This window comes from Lampetra fluviatilis, chromosome 26 (assembly GCF_964198595.1).
Source record: "Lampetra fluviatilis chromosome 26, kcLamFluv1.1, whole genome shotgun sequence".
NCBI classification, from domain to species: Eukaryota; Metazoa; Chordata; class Hyperoartia; order Petromyzontiformes; family Petromyzontidae; genus Lampetra; species Lampetra fluviatilis.
In genome coordinates, this window is record NC_136300.1 from 10,975,981 (window position 1) to 10,990,795 (window position 14,815).

The 14,815-nt window shown below is 53.4% G+C and overlaps 1 protein-coding gene across 1 annotated transcript; it reads right to left on the minus strand.

Moving 5' to 3' along the window:
- Nucleotides 1-590: 590 nt before the first annotated feature.
- On the minus strand, nucleotides 591-1,568 carry LOC144942210 (putative G-protein coupled receptor 34). Its single transcript, XM_078868966.1, has one exon. The coding sequence runs from the start codon at nucleotides 1,566-1,568 to the stop codon at nucleotides 591-593; it is 978 nt and encodes a 325-aa protein (XP_078725092.1).
- Between the last annotated feature and the right edge of the window lie 13,247 nt (nucleotides 1,569-14,815).

Genomic DNA, 14,815 nt, shown 5'->3' on the forward strand with positions numbered 1-14,815 from the left:
CCCCTATCCTAACCCCTACCCGAACCTTCACCCTAACCCGTACCCTAACCCCTGTCCTAACCTTTACCCTAACACCTCCCATAACACCGGCTCAACTCCCAATGCGAGAGAGAGTTCCATCACAACAATGCGCGCTACGCACTCGGTCTAGGGCTCGGCAACCTCCGGCTCCGGAGCCGCGTGCGGCTCTTCAAGGACTGCTGCTTCGTGGCATCATTCACATCGCATTGCGGCTCTTCAAATATTGATGGGGGTTTTTTTTTTTTACCGAATTCGAAAACAATGTCTCTGCTTGTTATTTTACTTGCAGACCCTTGCGCCAAGCACAATCCACGAGGCAATGTGCACTGGTGACTGTGCACTAGTTACTATGTACTAGTCAATGTGCACTACGTACACGTCACCGTGCACTATTAGTCGTTATGTACGAGTGAGTGTGCACGAAGTACTATCCACTATGTACGAGTTGCTATTTACTAGTCAGTGCGCACGATTGTACTTGTCACTATGTACCAATTGCTATTTACTAGTCACTGTGCACAAAGTACTGGTCACTGTGCACCGGGCACCGTGGTGGCTGGCGCTGCGCACTAGGAGCGCGTCATGATGAAGAATACGAGCGGGTCGAGGCACGTGCTGAGCGCCGTCACCTGCAGGCACATCTCGTTGAGCATGTACCAGCGGTGCCTCCCATCGCAGCCCGCTCCCGACGCGTTTGCCTGCGCCGCCACGTAGGGCAACCGCGTGGCGTGGTAGGGCCCGTAACACACCACGAACGCGGCGAACATCCACAGCAGCTTGAGCAGCGCCCTCATCTCCACGCTCGCCGCCCCGGGCGTCCCCGGCCGGCGTCCCCCGGCGCCGCGCCGCAGACGCCGGCCCAGGAGGCAGAAGCCGACGACGAACGCGACGCACGCGATGGCGTAGAGCGCCGTGAGGGCCACGTTCACCCGCAGGACGTAGGGCTCCTCGACTCGACCGCTGTACTCGAAGCAGGCGGACTCCTTCCTGGCCGCATCCCTCGTCGTGTTGGTGCCGATGATCTCGAGGTACACCGGGGTGGCGAGCGCCAGGCTGAACACCCAGGCCAGGGCGCACACGGGCAGCGTGTAGGCACGCAGCACCGCGCGCGCCACGTTCCCACCGCCGCCGCCCCCCGCGCCAGAATCGCCGTGCCGTCGCCACAGCTGCACGAAGCGGTAGACGCAGAGGCAGACGAAGAGGAGCACGGAGACGTACATGTGCACGTAGAGGAGCGCCGACACGGCCGAGCAGAAGCCGGCGCCGAACGGCCACGAGCGTTGGCGCGCGTAGTGGACGATGCGAAAGGGCAGGCTGAGCAGCAGCACGGCATGCGCGGCCATCAGGTTGAGGCCGAACACGGCCGGAGCGCTCTTGAGGTCGCGGGACGCGGGCCCCAGCACTCGCCAGCACGCCAGGCCGTTCCCCACCACGCCCAGTACCAGCAGGGTGCTGTAGAAACCGATCATCCCCTCATTGGAGCCCTGCGGGAGGAATTTGCAGTGCTCCGGTGGCATGCCCGCTGCCCGCTCCCTTTGCTCCGTCATGCAGAGGATTCGGTGTCCTGTTTGTTTCGAAACACTCAGCAGCAGCGCGCTCCGCTGTGGGCCGGTTCGATGATGGCCGTTGTCCTCCTGGACACGCGGAGCAGGAGGCGAGGTTCCACGGAGACTCGCGAGATGGGACGAGTTTTGTTTTGAGATGGAGTTGGAGGTCAAGCAGTGACCTCAGCCTGGAGGGAGCTGCATCTTTTGGGCAAGGGACCTTCCCTTCCTAGTCCCTCGTCAGAGCACAGATGGGTGCCACCTGCAGTCACAACACCAACGCACGACCAGCGATAGTCAATTCGCGCGTGGGATTTTGTTCTCGATGGGTGGGGCGGTAGCGCAGTGGATTGCACATTGAACCCCTGGCTATCCTGGGATCAATTCCCGGCCATGGTTGCCACCAGTGATGAGTGGTCTAATCGATAGAGGGGCGGCGACCCGTCCATACAGGCGAACTAGGCAGTCGCCTAGGGCGCCAAGTTAAGTTTGGGCGCCAAATTTGAGGGGAAAAATAAAATAACGAAGATGTCAGTATTTTAATTCCCGTGCACGTACGGAGGGAATATTAATTTTCATGAATTTCTCAATATTCCTGAGAATCTATTGGTTGGACAGACGGACGGACGGGACCAAACGAATCATTACTCTTCTGTTTAAAAAAAAATCTGCTTACAAAACATTACACGGAAAATATGGGCCGAAATGTCTCGCAGTTTAGCAAAAAAAACCTCAGCCTGGAGCTGCCTTTGGGGTTTGGGGCGCCGATTTCGCGACGTGCCCAGGGCGCCAGCCGCTGGCAGCGAGGGTATGGCCGCCCATTGCTGGGCCCCACACCTCCCCACCACCTTCACCCACCTGCATTGACCAGTGTGGTGAAGTTTGTCATCAAACAACCTTCGTGCAGCAGTGGGCTGAGAACGGCTACAATTATTATTCGTATTTTCATTGCGGAATGTAATTTCCAAAGGTAAAATGCAGCATTTAAACGGTCTTGACATCCAGACATGACATCACTTTTGAAACACGCGGCTATGGTTTGGCCATCTCAGGCTGCTACCGACCAGTTGAACACCCGGTTCGAGTTCAGGGCCCGCGTCGGCGAAGATGGAGCTTTCTCGCGCACATCCTGACCGGGAATAGATCTCGCGCCACCGCTGTCCGCGCACACGCAGAAGAAGTGTGACGCGTGGTGAGGTAAGCAAGATAGAGAGAGATAGAGTCAAGGAGAGAGTCAAAGAGTCGCACAGAGAGTCAGAAGAGAGTCAGAGAGTCGAACAGCGAGCAACTCAAAGCGAGAGTCAAGGAGAGAGGCAAAGAGTCGAACAGAGAGTCAGAAGAGAGTCAACGAGAGCGTCAAAGAGAGGGTCAAAGAGTCAAACAGCGAGACACTCAAAGCGAGAGTCAAGAAGAGAGGCAAAGAGTCGAACAGAGTCAAAGCGAGAGAGTCAAAGCGAGAGTCAGTCAGTCAAACGAGTCATCGAGCCTTGGGTGGGAGAACAGTCAGGTTGCCAGTTGACGCACATAGAGACCCATAGACTCAAGCAGATACCCATAGACTCACATAGAGACCCATAGACGCACCCAGAGACCCATAGACTCACGCGGAGACCCATAGACTCAAGCAGATACCCATAGACTCACATAGAGACCCATAGACGCACACAGAGACCCATAGACTCACGCGGAGACCCATAGACTCAAGCAGATACCAATAGACTCACATAGAAACCCATAGACGCACAAAGAGACCCATAGACGCACAGAGAGACCCATAGAGTCAGACGGAGACATTTAGGCTCAAATAGAGACCCATAAACTGACAGTGACGCAAAGACTCGCGGTCGAGATCCAAGCGCTCAGAAACACAACAGACTCGCACAGAAACACAACAGAAACACAACAGAAACACAACAGACTCGCACAGAAACACAACAGAAACACAACAGAAACACAACAGAAACACAACAGACTCGCACAGAAACACAACAGAAACACAACAGAAACACAACAGACTCGCACAGAAACACAACAGAAACACAACAGAAACACAACAGACTCGCACAGAAACACAACAGAAACACAACAGAAACACAACATACTCGCACAGAAACACAACAGAAACACAACAGACTCGCACAGAAACACAACAGAAACACAACAGACTCGCACAGAAACACAACAGAAACACAACAGAAACACAACAGACTCGCACAGAAACACAACAGAAACACAACAGACTCGCACAGAAACACAACAGAAACACAACAGAAACACAACAGACTCGCAGAGGTAACGGTGCGGCTCGGGTGTGCAGGTACGGGCGCAAAAAACCGCGAGTCGAAGTTACGCAACGCTGCGTAAGCGTATGCTGTAAGTACTGTGTGTACTGCCGTGATGGAACTCACGTGGCTTGAGTACTTGGTCACAGCGCTCATCGTCCAGCCCGTGTGCGGGGAGCCCAGAAGCTTGGTACAGCCGAAAGCACGCGGTCCCGCCCTGCGAACGGTCTGTGGCGGGACTTCTGGCTTTTCGATGGCGTGGGGGGGGGGGATGGGTTACATACGGCAAGAGGGTAATGGTAATGTATGTGCTCACACACACACGCGCGCGCGTGAGTGAGTGTGTGTACACGGACGCAAACGAGTGAATCGGTTTCCGTTCAGTTTCGCAAAACTCTAATCTCCACGCTGGGTGCCTTATCGGCCATGCAGCGAGCGAGGGCGGGAGGACGGTGGGGGCGGCGGTGAGGGCTGTGACGTGTGCACATTGAACTTCTTTCCCACCGTACGTAGCCAACCGCACTATTCGTGGGTACGTGGAGTGATGGGAGCATTCGATGTTGGTGGGGGCATGTAAAAGGGGGTGGGGGGGGGGATGGGTGATGGGATGATGGTGGTGCTGGGAGGGTGGTGATTGGAGTTTGGTGGTGAAGACGATGAGAGCTTGATGGTGGGGATGATGGGATGATGATGATGATGATGGGAGGATGGCGATTGGAGGATGGTGGTGAAGACGATGTGAGCATGCTGGTGGGGATGATGTGAGGATGGTGACGGGAGGAGGGTGGGTGTGTTGGTGGTGTGGGGACGTGTGTGCGTGGTGGGGCAGTGGTTTGGTCGCACACTCAACGTTTCCCACAGCCTATTTCCCGTCACACGCATGCTACTCTGGGGCGTGATTATGGCGGCAGCAATGGGTTCGGGAGCTAAATGCCAATGTCGAGGTCTGCCGCTGGCCACGACGGGAGGGCCCTCAGGAGAGAGAATTCGTGTCGCTTTGCTGTTCCTCGCCCGTTGAAGAAGCGCAGGCTACAGTGGTTTACTGTATGATCCATAGTGTGGATTGCATGGCTGCAATTGTACTACTGTGGCTGACGTCTTTAATTGTATATCTACGTGTCTCCCAAGGGTCTCTGTGCATCTCTGTGTATCTCTATGGGTGTCTGTGCGTATCTCCACGGGTATCTAAGGTTATATTTGTGCCTCTGTAACTTTACTACGTGGCCCATAGTGTGGGTGGCATGGCTGCAATCGCACTACTGTGGCTCGTGTCTTTAACTTTCAACAAGGGTAGCAGTGCGACACGTTACGAAATTACGATTTTATTGGTTTTGAAGTATGGTACGCTATTATGCTGCGATACTTTTAAATCAGTGACGCTACGGTATTACGGTAGGATATTTATTCACCAGGTATGGTAGGAGAAGCACGCTTTTTTTTGGGTCGTACCCTTCTCGTACCAACTCAGGTGGTCGATTAATTCGAAGTTAAGTGTCTTCATTTCTGATAATCGTACTCCCCTCTTGGCTTTAAAGAAGGCTGTAAGAATTTAACTCACGAGTTATAAAAAAAAATACAGCAGGCAAAGATGTATTCATAATATAGGTTTTTTTGGGTTCGATCGCGTAAATATTAATGTCCTTAAAACCGCCACCACCCGACACAGCCAATTAGTAAGAGTTGTCACATAAACAGAACGTGCCAATTCGTTACTAGTACAGCACATCGGTGTGTTAGAGAGCAAATTCACAACATTTACAATCTGAGTACGATGTTTCGCCAGTAATTACAACTCGGCAACAATTACAACTAGCATCATCAGGCAGACAGCCACAAATCTGGTTGCCCGCCTGATGATGCAGGTTGTAAAAAAAAAACTATATTATGGATGATATTGGTCGCGAAAGCTATCATACCTCAGTGGGCCTTACCTGGTAACATAAAGAATAGTTTATAGTTGTTTGATTAGTTTATAGTTTTATAGCATGGGCCTGCTGTTGATGTTGTGATGCGGTTGATGGTTACCCACCGCAGTGCCTTCGACGAGGAGGAGGAATTTCAAAGCCAGGAGGTGTGCGATGTTCGGCTTGCCGAATTTGGTGTTTATTCTTCTTCTTCTTATTATTATTATTATCTGTACTCATGGCATCGCATGGACGCTGTGAGAGGTCGAGGGAAGAGGACGAAAAAGCCTCGCCGATCACTGCCTCGTGGCGGCACTCGCTGGCATCACACGGATGCTGCGAGCGGCTTGAGAAGGCAGGACGGCGGGTGGGGGGGGGTCTTGGCGGACAAGATGTTGAAAAGATCTCTTTCGAACAGCCTCAGGCTCCCCTTTATTTCCCCCCTAACTTCAAAAGCCCGGGGTTGCATTGTACCGCACGGCCAATCGTGCGCCTACCGTTGATTACAGCCCTGACATGGATCCCGCTAAGACAAGCTGCGTGCGTTCATGGCCGATCCCTACTTCAGTAGGGGACGTGCGTAGTTTTGTAGGATTCGCTTCCTACTATCGACGTTTCGTCGCGGGCTTCGCGTCCATTGCCAAGCCCCTCCACGCTCTTATGGCCAAGGGGGCAAAATTCAATTGGGGCAATGCAGAGCAGGCCACGTTTGACGCCCTTCGAGAGTGTCTGGTCAATGCCCCTCCCCTGAGTTATCCTGATTTTTCGGCGCCGTTCCTTCTGGACACGGACGCCAGCAATACAGTCATAGGGGAGGTATTGTCCCAGATCATCGATGGCGTCGAGCGTGTGGTCGCCTACGGAAGTAGGGTGTTGTCGCCCGCTGAGCAGCGATACTGTGTCACCCGTCGAGAGCTGCTGGCTATTGTTTTATTTGTACAGCAATACCGACCGTACCTGTACGGTAGAAAATTTACCGTACGCTCCGACCACGCTGCCCTACAGTATGCCCTCAGGGTTGAACAGCCGTCTGGTCAACTTTCCCGCTGGCTAGAAGTTCTTCAAGACTACTCATTCACCGTTATCTACCGTAAGGGTGTCCGACACGGCAACGCCGACGCGCTTTCGCGGATGTACGGTCGGGCCGCTGCAAACAGCCAGTAAATAACGCGCCTCCGTCCTTCACCGCGGCGGCCGAGGGTGTGATGGATCCCCTTCTGGAAACCGCCGTGCCCGCCGCCAAGGACGCCTTGTTGGGCCACGACTCTGACACGTGGGGCCGCCTCCAGGTGGAGGACGGTTTCCTCCTTGGGATACGCCGTCGAGCCAGCGAGGTCCACAGGCAAGGGGTTTCTGAGGGGCCAGTCTCTTGTTGTAAGGGATGGCCTGCTCATGCGATGGGATGGCAGCGCGGGAGGGCTGTGTTGGCCGCCCACCAGCGTCTTTTACACCTGGGGATACAAAAAACCCTTGCCACGCTCCGGCTGGAATTTTTCTGGCCGGGCATGGCGGGGGACGTCGCTAACTTACTTCAAGGTTGCCCCCAGTATGCTCGGCGAAAGCCTCCCTCTAAACCGTCATGCCCGCCCCTTCAATGAATTCATGTATCCCGCGTGAATGAGCTGGTTGCGCTTGATATCTTGGGGCCTTTTCCTGTCACTCCCCGTGGTAATAAGTACCTATTGGTTGGGGTTGAGTACTTCACCCCCTGGCCTATGGCCTGGCCGCTCCCCAACCAATCGGCGGCAGCCGTCATGGAGGTCTTTCTCCAGGGCTATGTCCTCGATAAGGGCGCTCCGGTGCGGCTGCTGACCGATCAAGGGAATAATTTTTCGTCCACCTTGTGGAGATCCCAATCTTCTTGCGATTCGGACACCTCGCCTTACCACCCACAAACTGACGGCAAGGTTGAGCTAAACAGGACGTTCACCGCTATGCTAAGCCACCAGGTGTCCGAATCGCAAGAGGATTGGGATATCTGCCTACCGAATGGCACCTCATGCGGCTACAGGGATTTCCCCATTTTATTAGATGTATGGCAGAGAGGCCAATCCCCCAGTGGATGTTCAATTGCGTCTCATGCAGGCCTCCCTAAAATCCAAGATCGCCCAACACATTCGGTCCGATGTCCAAAAGTCGGTAGAGGCGCGAGAGGCGGCGAAGCACAATTCGGAGGCCCGCCAATTAGCCAACGAGCAACTGCGGAACCTCAGAGTTTCCACTCAAAAGTGGTCTGTGGGTGACAGGGCATGGCTCCATTGCCCCCAAGTGCCACTGTCAACATCACCGAAGCTATTGGCACCCTGGAGGGGCCCGGTCGACATTGTGCGGGTCGTTCGACCACAGTGTGTGAAGGTCCGCCACGAGAAGTGGTGCTGGTTTGTGCACCCGTCGCGTCTCAAACCCTTCTTTCCTCATCACATACACCCACTCCACGCGGGGGCCAAGGGCGTAACGTGTCCGACGAGCTGAGTCGTGCGATCGCTGAGCCTAACCTTCAGCCCAGCCGTGTTGTTGCTCCCTCAGACGCCTCGGGAGTAGCGCCTCGGTGGTGCACTGCCCCAGCCACTGCGGACACCTCTCGCTCGGCTGACACATCACTGCAGGACCCCCATCCTCTGCTTCATGCAACCCCGCGGCCACGTCTTCCCCCCGGTGCTTACGATGGTCCATCGACCAGAACTCGATCCAAATCTAAAACTTTCTCCTTAACACTGCCATGCTCATCCGGCTCTCAGGTCAGCTCGAGGCAGTGCTCTGAAGACGAAGACAGAAGGCCGGCTAGGCTAGGACCCCGGGACCCGACGTCCTTCTAAGGGCCGGGGCCGAGCGCGGAACAGTGGTCGGACCTGCACCTTGGCTGGATCGGGTCAGTTAGCCTCCCCGAGGTCACCCTTAGCCGGAGGGCTCTGAGTTAGTTCCAGTGATAGGGCACGTTAGCTCGGACGCTATACCCCCCTAGAGAGCGGGGTAAGAGCATTGTGTTACCTTGTTATAAATAAATATGTTGCCTCTAAAGTAACGTCTCAAGTCTCCGTGGAACCCACTACAGAAGTAACAATTGCTGATATGATCTGTTGGCTCTCTCTCCAAATCATTGGCACTGCAAAAAGCATAGATTTACTTTTCCTGTTCAACCACTGGTGAAGATTTGTTGCACAAGTGTTGCAGCATATGTGTGGGGCCCACATCTTGTCCTGATCTCCAATTTTGCAGCACAAATCAAGGTGATAGGCTTTCTTAACGATAGCGTTTATAATGCGTTTTTGTGATGCAAAGGTCACTTCATCACAAACATAGCAGAATTTACCTGCTTTGTTCACACAAGTATGAGGCATCTCTGCTCACTTTGGCTTAACAGATTTGTGTCCCTATACGAAATAAAACACTGACAAATAATAGAGGACGACACTGTATGATTTATAGAGCTGATATAGCGCAATTTGTTCATCAGAGGGATGTAAGCCTATACTTTGTGGTTCTTTCGGTAACTAGGCACTGCTTTTTGCAGTGCCTAGTTATGATTGCATCATGCATGACTTCTAGGAATAACATGATGCAATTCATATCATGTGTAGGGGTGTTAATCAGCACTCCCCATCCTGTTGGCTGCTAGCTCCCCCTTCTTGTCAACAGGAGGCGGAAGCACTATCACGCCAGTGTTAGTGACCATGGCCCAAGGGCCAACGACAATCCCTGGGAAGCGGATCCTGGGACACATTCCCCGGACCCCGGGAGGGGGGACTGGGGGATGATGTCACCTTCCAGAAAGTTCTGGAAGGTAGGCGTGGCTAGGGCGGAGCAAGCCACGAACCAGTACATAAGCCGGACCTCTCAAGGGTCTGTCTCAGTCATCTCCAAGCCGAAGACTGAAGACCTGGGCTGAAGTTAGGACCCTGTTGGACCACAAGCTCCATCATCCTTCTAACGGGCCGGAGCTCAGTGAGGCCAGTGGTCAGGACCCGAAGACCCCGGCACGGTCGGGTCAGCGTAGCCTCCCCTAGGGCCCAGCCGGAGGACAGGAAGTCAACGGGGTCCCCAGTGCTCGGGCCCGTGTGTCCGGAGGCCATACCTCCCCAGGTATCGGGTAAAGGGGCCGCTACCCCTTTGTGTTAGGGACCTTGTAAAATAGATTCCTAATAAATATCGTGTTGCCTCGCAAGAAGTTATCCGTCGATTATTACTCACTACACATGTATGATGCAATACCAGGTTCAGATTGAATCATTCATTATTTTGTTCAAAAAGGAAGTATTGTCCAAACCCAGTCAAATATGTATTTGAGTAATTTCTCGTTTAAATTGAGATCCATTCCATTTATAACTCACTTTTCGTCCGTCATTCTCATGTCAAAGGTCGTACATACTGACCCAGAAGCATATATTTAAAACTAGAGCCAATCAACAATTTTAAGCTTCATTTTCATACTCAGTGACCCAGTATTAGTAAAGTTGGACTACATTTATTTCGGAAGCATTTTGCCTGTAGACGAGTATAATCGTCACTGGTGTTGCCCGTGAACGGGAATCGAACCCGGGTCGCCTGGTTCGTACCGCAGCGCGCTAACCACTACACTTCCCACACACACGTGTATTTGCATGCACACAAACATGCACACGTACAAGTATATTCAAAAGATAAATATTCCCTGGAAAGCCTTAAAAGTCTGTCGGGGAAGGTGCTGTTCGCGAGTAGGCCAGCACGGGAACACGACGGGGTTGAGGGGGGGGGGGAGGGGGGCTGCACCGCCCCCGGCCGCCTTTATCTCCCCACTGCTGATATTTACACACCGCACCAGATACTCAATTTAATGCTGAGTCGACCTAGGGGATGCCCACAACCAGTTCAGATATTTCATCAACCGATTTTGGTTGTGAGCGGGGTTTTCAGAACTCGGGGCACCGGGTTTGTAGCGCAGTGCTCTGACCGCTGCACCACCGCTCCCCCGTACACTGGGTTTCAGAATCAGAATCTATTTTTTCTTGGAGAAATCCGATTGGCTCAGAAGTTCTTTTTCACGGATGTCCAGCACAGGGAAAGTTCCTTCTGCTCTGCTGCTCCTCTGGCCGTGTGAACGCCCTACCCGGTGTTGCTTGTGAGTCAAAGTGGCTTGGTTAAGACCCCCACGTCTCAACACCCATTCATTCTCTCTCTCTCGAGATTCCTTTGGTATGAATTCGAGTCTTTTTGTCGAGCAAAGCCTGCACTCTGCTGATAAGGCACCGCGTGTCGAAACCGGACCAAGAGTTTTGCTCGCCTTGCAACATTGCTGCGGTAAAATGATTTGTAAAAACATATATGTGTTCATATATTTTATGTGATATAAGGAAACAGTGTGGTAAATGATTACAGCCATGAGCACTCCACTGCTGGATGAAGGCCTCCCCATGTCGTCCCATCCATCACGTATGCGGCAATCCACCAAAGACAAAGACCCCCCGTACAACCTTCTTCACCAGACTGTCGGGGCAAGTGCTGTTGGCGAGTAGCACCCATGACGGTCAGCATGGCACGCGACGAGAGGGTGGGTGGCCCACATTATGCCCGGCCGCCTTTGTATCCCCAGTGGCTATGTTTACACACCGAACCAGGCACTAATTTTGAGGCCGAGTCGACCTAGGGGACACCTGCGCACGTGCCCGCTGCTGTTACTGTTCCCATTATCCGCAGCGGTGGTGAACATGAGGTAAGGGTGAAACCGCGTGCGGTTCGGTAACGGGGGTGGGGGTGGGAATGGCACATTATTAAATTATTTCTTCCGCCTCGGAAAGTAACGGCCACCACGGAAATGAACACGGTGCCAATTTTGGGCCATGAAGCTCACCTCGTGAATCTGGTGACTGCTGTGGCAGTGGTGCGCGCAAGAATGCGTCAAGACGATTAGGCGGTGTCACTTTTGAAATGATGAATTGTAAATATATCTCATTATCTCGTTCAGTTTTAGGGCAGTGTTACGACTCACACGCGTTGTTGTGTGTGTGCGCGCGGTTGTATGGGGAGCGGTGGTGTAGCGGTTAGCGTGCTGCTCTCCTGGGCCTCCTCTAGGTGGGCTCAGCCTCAAATTAGTACCTGGTGCGGTGTGTAAGCATCGGTACGAGGGAGACAAATGCGGCCGAGCGTGGTGCTGGACACTCAGCTCCTCGTGAGCCGTGCCGACCTTCATGGGTGCTACTCGCTAACAGCACTTGCCCCAACTGTCTGTTAAGGCTGTATGGAGGATTTGTCTTTGCATGTCTCAGTATGGGGGAGAGGTGGCGCAGCGGTTAGCGCGATGCGTTGCAAACCTGGCGACCCGAGTTCAGTTCCCGCTCACGAGCAATATCAGTGGCGAATATCTGAAGTGGTCCTGTGCCTCCTCTAGGTCAACTCAGCCTCAAATGAGTACCTGGTGCGGCGTGTAAACATCGCCACCAAGGAAACAAATGCAGCCGGGTGTGGTAAGAGCCACCCACCCCATTCGCGTGCCACTCGCTAACAGCACTTGCCCCAACAGTCTGTTAAGGCTACACGGAGGGGGAGGGGGGGGGAATCTTCGTCGTCGTTGTGCGACGTTGCTCGGATCTCTAAGAAGGTGCGTGTGGACTGGGGATGAATCCGTGGCGCGGTGAGCAGGAGGAGGAATCTGCGAATGGCCGCGATGAAATCTCTTTATTCGCCGACTCACAGCAGCAGCTCCGACTCACAGCTCCTCCCACTCACAGTAGCTCCTCCCACTCACAGTCTCCCCTCCCCGCGCACCCACATCGCGGCCGCCGTCAGTGGCGAGCGTCCCAGTCTTTCCGGCAACCCTCGTGGAACTCCCACAAACATTTCACCATCAAGTCCGTTGGTGGGGTGATAACAGCGGCGATGGGCAGGCGTACACAAGCACAGATAACAAACGAAAAAAACAACAACACTCGACACATTCGTCAATAGCACACGCACACCCATTCGTTGGCGAGACACCGTGATATATAGAGGATTACAAAGCTTGGGGCAGTTGGTGGTCGCTGTGCCTGCTCACCGCCTGGCTGCTGCCTTCTCGCTTGTCTGTCAAAGTTCTTGCCACAAATGAACGCCAGCGTCGGCTAACGTTGGTCTAACACTCCATGTCTCCTGAGGTCTCCAAGTCGCCCTCTCCGCCCCCCCCACTCTCTGTCTTTGGAAGTGAATATTGTGCAGCGTGTTATAACACGGATATTAGTCTTATTATTAAGACACAACACCTTGCTGATCTCGTCAAGGAGCATAAACCATCACGCGAATTCCGGTCATCTTCCCAGCAGCAGCCGCGGCTTTTGGCTACTAGCTACTAGCCATCGAACAAAGACTGCGGCCACCGAATCGTTCTCGATGCGCTTCTGTGGCCGTCTGGAACGCTCTTCCTTTCGATATTCGGAAGCCACTGGGAGCTATGCACTTTTAAACCATCTGGATTGAAAATTAATTTCTTTAGAACTGCTGGTGCGATGTGTGAACATCGTGCCCTATCTCTATGCGCTTCTGTGGCCGTCTGGAACGCTCTTCCTTCCGATATTCGGAAGCCACTATCTGGATTGAAAACTTTCTTTAGAACTGTTTTTTGTGTTTAGTTTGTTGTCCTTCCCCCGCACCTCCGATTAGCGCGGTTGGCTGCGTACGGTGCGAAATAAGTTCAACATACGTACGTACGTGTCCCAGGAAGCACGGAACGTTTTACCAACGTAGAAGTCGTCCTCTCCCTCTATCTCTCTTTATGAGTGAATATTCTACAGTGTGTTATTATAATACTGCCCGAAAGAGGAAATTGTGTATAATGGGCGGACGTTTCGGGCAATTACCCTTCTTAAAAGCAGTAACACATAACACGCGTGTGCTCTAATACCCACGGGGTCCCCGGATAATCATTACGAGCGCTATTGCCAGTGACATCCACGCATCCAGCAGCGCGTTACGACGGGCGAGACTGCTGATGAGATCCAAAAGGCTGAAACCGGTCCAGAGTTGAGTTTTGCTCGGTTCAACAAAATGCTGCTCGATGGTGTTTGGCGCATGGGTTATTTATGTCTGGGGAGACAGAACGGGGTTTCCGCCGATGTTATCCTTCTCCACATCATAGAGATTAATCAAATTCTCCCCGCCAGTAAGACGGCCCATTGCCCGAAACGTCGCCAATTATGTACGTTCCTCCATCGGCCGGTGCTGTTGACGATTGCGTGGGATATTCACTGCGGTCGGCCTCCTCTCAACTGGCACTCGGTGCAGAGTGGCCTACCGAGCTGCGAGCCACTGCGACACGCAGAGGCACAGATGATGATGATCATGGGCGAGATCAAAAGAGAAACGCAGCGAGAGATGGAGATGAGAAAGAGCTGTGGACCGGAGGTAAAGATTTGCCGAGTTGTGAGATGAACAAGAGAGACGGGAGCGATGTCGATAAGAAGTACAGATTTCGTGGAACACTCCACAGTATGGGAAGGAAGCGTGCATTCTCGAAGGACGGAGAGAGAGAGATTTAGAGATATTTCGCCGGGAATTCTATCGCGCTTGGGGCGAAGGTTCGATCTCGGAACTCCTCAATGGAATTCCGCTCACCACACCGCGTCGCGTGCCTCTTGTCCCGAGGGGGGCCCATTTCAACGCGCGGTCCAGAATGCGTGAGCTCCTCGTCGATCGAACCTTCGCCCCAAGCGCCATAGAACTCCCGGAGGAATATCTCGTTCTCTTTCTCTCTCTCCGTCCTTCGAGAGTTCACGATTCTTTCCCATACTGTGGAGTGTTCCACGAAATCTGTACTTCTTACCGACATCGCTCCCGTCTCTCTTGTTCATCTCACAACTCCTCGTCGAGGAGCTGACGCCGCACACACGGGCGGGTGTGGCGTGTCCCGGGGCCGTCCCCCGGTGGAGTTTGAAACAATTGAACAATTATAACAACAGCAGCACCACCCCCTACCCGTTTTTCTCAAACCACTGCTGGATGAAGGCCTCCCCACGCCGCGTGGTGCACGGTGGGAGTTGTGCGCGTTGGTGAAGGTTGCCGGGGAGAGACAGTCCAGGTACTGGTTCAGGTAGCGTTCGTCGCCTCGCTCACGTTTGTCGTT

What these genes read in the sequence shown, in the direction of transcription:
- LOC144942210 (XM_078868966.1), bottom strand. Translation starts at nt 1,568, where the DNA reads ATGACGGAGCAAAGGGAGCGGGCAGCGGGCATGCCACCGGAGCACTGC.